This window comes from Boleophthalmus pectinirostris, unplaced genomic scaffold (genome assembly GCF_026225935.1).
Source record: "Boleophthalmus pectinirostris isolate CB_2022bp ecotype Guang Dong unplaced genomic scaffold, ASM2622593v1 HiC_scaffold_5, whole genome shotgun sequence".
Classification (NCBI taxonomy): Eukaryota; Metazoa; Chordata; class Actinopteri; order Gobiiformes; family Gobiidae; genus Boleophthalmus; species Boleophthalmus pectinirostris.
In genome coordinates this window covers 1282977-1292995 of record NW_026571404.1, presented here as the reverse complement: position 1 = coordinate 1292995, position 10019 = coordinate 1282977, and the positions used below count along the sequence as shown (strand labels likewise).

General features: G+C 49.5%; 1 protein-coding gene across 1 annotated transcript in view; it reads left to right on the top strand.

Moving 5' to 3' along the window:
- Positions 1-6041: 6041 nt before the first annotated feature.
- The window catches only part of LOC129411593 (cAMP-dependent protein kinase catalytic subunit-like), a 9220-nt gene continuing 5242 nt past the window's right edge, over positions 6042-10019 (top strand). The window contains exons 1-2 of the mRNA XM_055162913.1: positions 6042-6124; positions 6457-6601. Of these exons, the coding sequence (XP_055018888.1) occupies positions 6042-6124; positions 6457-6601 (228 nt within the window). The remainder of the gene's footprint in view (positions 6125-6456; positions 6602-10019) is intronic.

Genomic DNA, 10019 nt, shown 5'->3' with positions numbered 1-10019 from the left:
CTGGTGTTGTGGAGGGGAAATACTTCACAGCGCAGAAACGTATAAACCTATAAACAGATCCATAAATCAATAACGACAGCGATGCAGAAATATAATTCAACCTTTATTGTTGTTTATCTTCTGTCAGTGACTCTACAGACGTTTAGTAACATCACCGACCACCACGACACCGTCTACCGACCACCACGACACCGACACACCACCGACACACGACACACCACGACACACGACACCGACCACGACACGACCACCACGACGACCACGACACGACCACCGCGACACGACCACCACGACACCGACACCACGACACGACCACCACGACACCGACCACCACCGACACCGACCACCACGACACCGACCACCACGACACCGACACACGACACCACCACGACCACCACGACACCGACACCACGACCACCACCACGACACGACCACGACACGACCACCACGACACGACACGACCACCACGACACCGACACCACCACGACACGACACCACCACGACACGACCACCACGACACCGACACACCACGACACCGACCACGACACGACCACCACGACACCGACACACCACCACGACACGACACCACCACGACACGACACCACCACGACACGACACACCACCACGACACGACACCACCACGACACGACACCACGACACACCACCACGACACCACCACGACACCGACCACCACGACACGACCACCACGACACCGACCACCACACACGACACCACGACACGACCACGACACACCACGACACCGACCACCACGACACGACCACCACGACACCGACCACCACGACACGACCACCAGCACCCATAGGCAGTAATACAGACGCACCAAAGCTCTAAACAAAAGTGAAACCAGTTCACACTAAACGTGACACTGGGCACAGACATCGTGGAATCTGTCTCAAGATTCTTGCTCCGTCTCTGTGTCCGTGTGCGTCGCAGGCAACGTCTTCGAACCTCCAAGTCCGGTGAATGATCGAACGCACCAAGTTTTCGAACGCTGAAGTCGTCGCACTTGTTTCTTTATGAAGTTGTTTTAGATCAAAATTGAGATTTAAAATGTCACAGAACAGAATTAGAACTGGGGTCAGGGGTCAGAGGTCAGAGGTCAGAGGTCAGGTCAGGTTGGGCAGATTTAAAGAACCAAACGTTCATTAAAATGATGAGTATTAAAACTCATGGTTTTAATCTCCAGACTCGACAAACGTTGAGAGTTTTCTTCGTCTCTTGGCTGCAGTTCCTCTGGTGTCCTGTGGGGGCGCCTCTGCTGCAGTTTCTGTTTTGCACAAAACTTTTGTGGCGCTGGTGATTTGTGATTTTATGATTTCTGTTTGAATTTATTTAGCTTTTGTGAATTTGCTTCTATTTTTATTTATAATTTTTTAACCGTTTTTCTGCAGCTACAAAAAAAAAAAAACAAGGGCATAACTTCATATTTCCACAAGGTCTTTATCTGTCGCACTTAAAGCTCCACTGCGGAACATCTCTGACCCGCGTTAGTCCTGGTTTAGTCCTGGTTTAGTCCTGGTTTAGTCCTGGTTTAGTCCTGGTTTAGACCTGGTTTACTCCTGGTTTAGTCCTGGTTTAGTCCTGGTTTAGACCTGGTTTAGACCTGGTTTAGTCCTGGTTTAGACCTGGTTTAGACCTGGTTTAGTCCTGGTTTAGTCCTGGTTTAGTCCTGGTTTAGTCCTGGTTTAGACCTGGTTCCTGGTTTAGGTTTAGTCCTGGTTTAGTCCTGGTTTGGTTTAGTTTTTAGTCCTGGTTTAGTCCTGGTTTAGACCTGGTTTAGTCCTGGTTTAGTCCTGGTTAGACCTGGTTTAGACCTGGTTTAGGTCCTGGTTCGGTCCTGGTTTAGACCTGGTCCTGGTTTAGTCCTGGTTTAGACCTGGTTTGGTCCTGGTTTAGTCCTGGTTTAGACCTGGTTTGGTCCTGGTTTAGTCCTGGTTTAGTCCTGGTTTAGTCCTGGTTTAGACCTGGTTTAGTCCTGGTTTAGACCTGGTTTGGTCCTGGTTTGGTCCTGGTTCAGTCCTGGTTCAGTCTCGGTGGTCAGAGGAAAGTTCCGCAGTGGGGCTTTAAGTGTGGAACATGGATCTGTTTTAGACGAAGGGCATTTAAAGGAGCTGGACTCGGAGGGAGCAGCGTCTCCGCTCCGAGTCCCGTGGACGAGACAAACCCCAAACTCTCCGTCTTTGAGCTGCAGCTGAACGACGTCGTGGAAAAGAAAAGTTTCTCTTAGGCTCAAAGTGTTTTTCTGATTTAAAGAATCATCGACGTTTAAAGGAAAAGTGTGGCCTTCACCTGGAGACAGACACACGTCCAGGTTCTTCTCAAACACGTCCAGGTTCTTCTCAAACACGTCCAGGTTCTTCTCAAACACGTCCAGGTTCTTCTCAGAACACGTCCAGGTTCTTCTCAGATACACGTCCAGGTTCTTCTCAACACGTCCAGGTTCTTCTCAGATACACGTCCAGGTTCTTCTCAAACACGTCCAGGTTCTTCTCAGAACACGTCCAGGTTCTTCTTAGACACACGTCCAGGTTCTTCTCAGTACACGTCCAGGTTCTTCTCACATAGGTTCACACACGTCCAGGTTCTTCTTCAGACACACTCCAGGTCCAGTCCAGTTTCTTAGACTTCTTCTTAGACACACATCCAGGTTCTTCTTAGAGTACACAGTCCAGACACGGTTCTTCTCAGATACACGTCCAGGTTCTTCTTAGACACACATCCAGGTTCTTCTTAGACACACGTCCAGGTTCTTCTTAGACACACGTCCAGGTTCTTCTTAGACACACATCCAGGTTCTTCTTAGACACACATCCAGGTTCTTCTTTCCAGGTTCTTACACACGTCCTTAGGTTCTTCTTAGACAGAGACACACATCCAGGTTCTTCTCAAACACACGTCCAGGTTCTTCTTAGACACACGTCCAGGTTCTTCTTAGACACACGTCCAGGTTCTTCTTAGACACACATCCAGGTTCTTCTTAGACACACACGTCCAGGTTCTTCTCAGATACACGTCCAGGTTCTTCTCAGTCTCAGTTCATGGTCAGGCCTCACGTGGAGCTCAGAACCTCCGTCACGTTGAGGTTCATTCTGCTTTCTTATCACATCAAACATTTTTGTAATTAAAGAGAAAGTTCTTACGCTGAAAAACAAAGATCTCCTCCATGTATGTTTGAGTAATCTAGAGATCTCTCCTGGACCCTCCTTACAGTACGAGTCTGTACGAGGCTCCGCCCACAAGCTCCCGCACGACAATCCTCCAAAAACGCACAAAAACACGACACAAACCTGAACACGGCGACTGGACAAACCTGACGTGACCTGCAGGAGCTTCATCGGTGCGACGCTCTGAAGGGGGAGCGACTCAGCACAGAGAGCAAAGCGAGGGAGGGACGAAAATGAAACTCATGAAAACACGTGAATCTGTTTTTTTTCTTTTTCGTAACACGGAGGATCGAAATTTTGTAGAAATCGTTCAAAGCGACGTCCTCCTTCAGAACGTCCCTGAGCCCGTGATGTTCCTGCAGGAGAAGGTAAAGTTCCACACTGTTCCTTTAAACGTTGAGATGTTCCTTTGGCGTTTCCTTTGGTGGTTTTTTTTTTGGTGTTTCCTGTTTCCTGTGTGGAGTTGGGGCATTATGACGCTGCATGATCTTTTCTCTTTTGTGTTCGGAGTCTGAACGACAATGACGATGATTCTTCTTCTTCTTCTTCTTCTTCTTCTTGTGTTTTTGATTCTGTGTTTGACTCGAGGTGTAAAAACTTTCCCACAATTTGTACTTTTTATATCACCGCAGGCAGCTGTCGCCAAAACACAAACTCAAACTTTATTTTATTATGAAATCCTCCTGATTCTCAATAAAAAAACACTTTTCAACTCGACGCGGGTGTTTGCTTTTTTGTTTTGTTTTTCTTGACCAGGTTCTGCTCCGTTTCAGTTTCAGTTTCAGTTTCAGTTTCAGTTTGTTCGAATCACGAGTCGTTTTCTGTTTCCTGGAGAATCCAAACAGAACCTCTGTGACCCCAGAACTCCTGACCCAGAACTTGGAGCTCTTGACCCCAGAAAATTTGTGACCCCAGAACTTGTGACCCTAGAACTCCTGACCTCAGAACTCGTGACCCCAGAACTGTGACCCCAGAACTTGTGACCCCAGAACTTGTGACCCCAGAACTTGTGACCCAGAACTTGTGACCCCAGAACTTGTGACCCCAGAACTCGTGACCCTAGAACTCGTGACCCCAGAACTTGTGACCCCAGAACTTGTGAGCCCAGAACTTGTGACCCCAGAACTTGTGACCCCAGAACTTGTGACCCTAGAACTCCTGACCTCAGACCTCGTGACCTCAGGTTCAGACTGGGACCTTCATGTGGACAGAGTTCTGCTGGAGTCAGGTGTTTGTTTGGGGTAGAACCGTTGTTCTTCGGGGTCTGGGGGGGGAGCAGCTCCATCATCTCGTCTCCGCTGGAGGATCTGATCTGACCTCTGGTGTTTTGGGGGAAACCGGAGGAAAACCCAGACACGAGGAGACGCGGGGATTGAACCCGGAACCTTCTGGCTGTGAGGTGAAAGCCACTCAGAACCAGGACCAGGGTCAGAGGTCAGAGGTCAGAAGGTTCCACAGAGACTCACACCAGAACTGTTCATTTATGAAGGAGACGGACGGATGACCACCTCTCCTCTCTCTCTCTCTCTCTCTCTCTCTCTCTCTCTCTCTCTCTCTCTCTCTCTCTCTCTCTCTCTCTCTCTCTCTCTCTCTCTCTCTCTCTCTCTCTCTCTCTCTCTCTCTCTCTCTCTCTCTCTCTCTCTCTCTCTCTCTCTCTCTCTCTCTCTCTCTCTCTCTCTTTCTCTCTCTCTCTCTCTCTCTCTCTTCTCTCTCTCTCTCTCTCTCTCTCTCTCTCTCTCTCTCTCTCTCTCTCTCTCTCTCTCTCTCTCTCTCTCTCTCTCTCTCTCTCTCTCTCTCTCTCTCTCTCTCTCTCTCTCTCTCTCTCTCTCTCTCTCTCTCTCTCTCTCTCTCTCTCTCTCTCTCTCTCTCTCTCTCTCTCTCTCTCTCTCTCTCTCTCTCTCTCTCTCTCTCTCTCTCTCTCTCTCTCTCTCTCTCTCTCTCTCTCTCTCTCTCTCTCTCTCTCTCTCTCTCTCTCTCTCTCTCTCTCTCTCTCTCTCTCTCTCTCTCTCTCTCTCTCTCTCTCTCTCTCTCTCTCTCTCTCTCTCTCTCTCTCTCTCTCTCTCTCCTCTCTCTCTCCCTCTCTCCTCCTCTCTCTCTCTCTTTCTTTCCTCTCTCTCACACAGTCACTCTCTCCCTCCCCCTCTCTTTCATTTTTCTCTCTCTCTCTCTCCCCCTTCTCTCGCTATATCTCTCTTTTTCTTACCTCTCTCTCTCCCTCTGTCTTTTTTCTTTCTCTCTCTCCTCCCTCCCTGTCTCTCTCTCTCTCGGTGACGTCGGTGAGAGCTCTTCTTCTTCTTCTTCTCTTCTCTTTTGTGTTTGAGTGTTTGTTTGATCCTCCTCTCCTCCTCCTCTCCTCCTCTATTTGTCTATCCCACCCCATGTTCTCTCCCTCTCTCTCTCTTTTCTCTCTCTCTCTTCTTTTCTTCGGTGATTTACACTCGTTTGTCGTTTGTCTTTTTCCTGTGGATCAGATCTGGTTCATCCCTCGCTCCAGAAGGATTTAAACTGGTCTCTGCCCGGACCTTTTGGACTAAACCAGGACTAGACCAAGACTAGACCAAGACTAGACCAGGACTGAACCAGGACTAGACCAGGACTGAACCAGGACTAGACCAAGACTAGACCAGGACACCAGGACTAACCAGACTGACAAGGACTAGACCAGACTAGACAGGACAGATTTCAAATCATATTTTTTTTTCAGATGATGAAATGTGCAAACTTCTGTCCAGAGGAAAAAGATTCTGAGTCTTGTTGTGGTTCAGTCTGGGTCCTGACCTGGTCTAGACCTGGTCTGGACCCGGTTCAGACCCGGTTCCGACCTGGTTCAGACCCGGTCCCAGACCCGTCAGGTCCATGCTGATCTTTGGAGTCCAGACGATGGGAAACGGTTCAATCAGACCAAGAGCTGAAGATCTCAACCACGACCCAGGTCCAAGGTCAGGACTAAACCAGGACTAAACCAGGACTAAACCAGGACCAGGACTAAACCAGGACTAAACCAGGACTAAACCAGGACTAAACCAGGACTAAACCAGGACTAAACCAGGACTGAACCAGGACTGACTGAACCAGGACTGAACCAGGACTAAACCAGGACTAAACCAGGACTAAACCAGGACTGAAACCAGGACGACTAAACCAGGACTAACCAGGACTAAACCAGGACTAAACCAGGAACCAGGACTGAACCAGGACTGAAACCAGGACTAAACCAGGACTGAACCAGGACTCCAGGTAAATCCGGTCTGTTGCTCAGTCTTCTGAGGAGGCGTGTACTGGAGCTGGAGCTCGAGCTGCGTCAGAAGGACCAGGACTTCAGGACTCGTTTGGACCAACTCCAAAAAGAACTGGACTCGAAAACCTCCCAGATCCACAAACTCCAGGACGCGCTGGGACACCACCAGGGCAGCCAGGTGAGACCAGGACTGAACCAGGACTAGACCAGAACCAGAACAAGGACCAGATCCAGACCCGGGCCAGACTGAACCCGACTGAGTCAGACTAAACCCCTGTCCTAACCAGGACCAAAGCCAGACTAAACCTGGAATAGAAGGACTAAACTCAGTCTAAACTCAGTCTAAACCTCAGGTCTAAACCAGGTCTAAACCAGGTTTAAACTTGGTCTAAACTTGGCCTAAACCAGGTCTAAACCAGGTCTAAACCAGGACTAAACCTGGTCTAAACCAGGTCTAAACCAGGTCTAAACTGAGTCTAAACTTAGTCTAAACCAGGACTAAACCTGGTCTAAACCAGGTCTAAAGGTCTAAAGGGTCTGTTCTCCTCAGGACTCGTTCCCGCGGCGGCGGGTGTTCAGTGCCATTCATCGCGCTCAGAGCAGTTTCCAGCAGGTGGCGCTGGAGGTTCAGCGCCGACTCAGGGCCAAAGACGGAGTCTCCGCTGAACCCACCTCTGAGTCCTTCTGTGGACCCAGGACCGGACCAGAGACCGGACCAGAGACCGGACCAGAGACCGGACCTGGAGCCAGGACTCGGGGATCGACCAGAGCGACGCACAAAGACCCACAGTGAGTCTGAGTTTGTGAAAGTGAAAACCTCAGCAGGTCCTCACAAGTCTCCAGACGAACTCAGGTCAGGAGGTTTGCTCAGCTCAGGTCAGGAGGTTCTGCTCAGGTCAGGAGGTTCTGCTCAGGTCAGGAGTCACATTTATGAGGAACGTTCCAACAGCAGAACAAACGGATCATAAACGTGGAAATAAACACAGAGTAAAAAGTGTTGTGTTCAAATCAACTCTGACAGAGTCAGTTTGAACATTTCCTCAGAGTTTCTCTGAGTCACTCTGTTCTAGAGTTAATTTAACATTTGTGTAAAAGTTCATGAAGTAAAACTGGACCAAAGTTCCTGTTTAACCCAAACCCAGAGTTAAATGAAGGTTTAGAGAGTAAACAGATAACACTTTGTAGAGTTATCCTGATTTAACTCAACAACACACAGAGGAGTTTTATTTTCACACTTTGAGTTAATTTAAGATGAAATTCAGAACAAAACTGGTTCAAACTGGTTCAAACTGGAGGGAGTTTGAAGTGCAGGAGACAAATTAACTCTAAGAGGAGTTGATGAACCCCCATTCAACTTTCAAATAGTTAAAATAACACTTTTTGCGCCGTCGTTTTTGTTTTGGTCGTTTGGAGCTTCAGCTTGGCTCCGCCCACAACACAACGCTGCTCTGTGATTGGTGCGTCGCTCGCTGAGACACAGAGGAAGTTCTGCAGATGTTCTCCAGCTCTGGGTGAAGTTATGACAGGACCAGACTCAGGTCAGACTCAGGTCAGGCTCAGGTCAGAGTCAGGTCAGGTCAGGTCAGGCTCAGGTCAGGTCAGGTCAGGCTCAGGTCAGGCTCAGTTCAGGCTCAGGTCAGACTCAGGTCAGGCTCAGGTCAGACTCAGGTCAGGCTCAGGTCAGACTCAGTTCAGGCTCAGGTCAGGCTCAGTTCAGGCTCAGGTCAGACTCAGGTCAGGCTCAGGTCAGACTCAGGTCAGGCTCAGTTCAGGCTCAGTCAGACTCAGGTCAGGCTCAGGTCAGGCTCAGGTCAGGCTCAGGTCAGGCTCAGGTCAGACTCAGGTCAGGCTCAGGTCAGACTCAGGTCAGGCTCAGGTCAGACTCAGGTCAGGCTCAGGTCAGACTCAGGTCAGGCTCAGGTCAGGCTCAGGCTCAGGTCAGACTCAGGTCAGGCTCAGGTCAGACTCAGGTCAGACTCAGGTCTCAGGCTCAGGTCAGGCTCAGGTCAGACTCAGGTCAGACTCAGGTCAGGTCCTGCTGCTCCTCTTGACACCATCTGGAAAAAAAAAAAAACAGAAAATCTAAATCAGGTGAAAGAAAAACAGGAAAAACTCTCCAGAGATAAAAGATGTTTCCTGTTTTTATTACTGCAGATTTCTGTATTTTAAAAGAATTAATTCAAATTATTTCTGTGGAAACAAACGACATAAAAACTTTTAGTGAAAATCTGTTTCTGAAACTTTATAACGCGCTGAGTTGTAGAAACATTTAGGTTTTTTTTGTGTTTTTGGGGCTGAAATCTTCACTTTGTTTCGTGACTTTTGACTTCATATTTGAGTAAAAACATTATAATTCTAACGTTATAAACAGAGGATGTAAAAGTGGGAGGGAGTTTCCCGTGAGGCCTGTGGGGGGCGCCGCTCTGAGCCGCGTCAGTTACATCAGTTCATTATTAAAACAAACTCAGACTGAATCACAAAGAGACTTTTCACATTCTAATGAGAAACATCTGCATGAAAACAAAGAAGAAGATCTGCACCTTTCATCTGACGCTCTGAAGTGGAGATCAGGAGGAGCACGAGGAGACAGGAGACACGAGAGAGGAGGAGGAAGGAGGAGACAGGAGGAGGAAGGAGGAGACAAGGAGGAGGAAGAAGGAGGAGGAGGACAGGAGGAGGAAGCAGGAGACAAGAGGAGGAAGGAGGAGACAAGAGGAGGAGGAAGGAGGAGGACAAGAGGAGGAGGAGGAGGAGGAGGAAGGAGGAGGAAGAGAGGAGGACAAGAGGAGGAGGAGGAGGAGGAGACAGGAGGAGGAAGGAGGAGACAAGAGGAGGAAGAAGGAGACAGGAGGAGGAAGGAGGAGACAAGAGGAGGAAGGAGGAGACAAGAGGAGGAAGGAGGAGACAGAGAGGAAGGAGAAGGAGGAGGAGGAGACAAGAGGAGGAAGGAGAGACAAGAGAAAGAGGAAGGAGAGACAAGAGGAGGAAGGAGGAGACAAGAGGAGGAGGAGGAGGAGGAGGAAGGAGGACAAGGAGGAAGGAGGAGACAAGAGGAGGAAGGAGGAGACAAGAGGAGGAAGGAGGAGACAGAGAGGAGGAAGGAGGAGGAGGACAAGAGAGGAAGGAGGAGACAAGAGGAGGAAGGAGGAGACAGAGGAGGAGGAGGAGAGAGAGGAGACAGGAGGAGGAGGAGGAGAGGAGGACAGGAGGAGAGAGGAGAGGAGGAGAGGAGGAAGGAGGAGACAAGGAGGAGGAAGGAGGAGGACAGAGGAGGAGGAGAGGAGGAGGACAGGAGGAGGAGGAGGAGGAGGACAAGAGAGGAAGGAGGAGACAAGAGGAGGAAGAGGAGGAGGACAGGAGAGAAAGGGAGGAGACAAGAGGAAGGAGGAGACAAGAGGAGGAAGGAGGAGACAGGAGGAGGGTGGTTGGTGGTGGGTGGAGGTTCTCGTGGGTTTGTTGTTCTCCTGGTCACATGTTCTCTGTTCTCCGTGTAGAACGTGTCTGATGATCACGGAGGCTCTGCTCCTGTCGGGTGGTGGTTGGTTGGTGGTGGGTGGAGGTTCTCGTGGGTCTGGGGTTCTCCTGGTCACATGTTC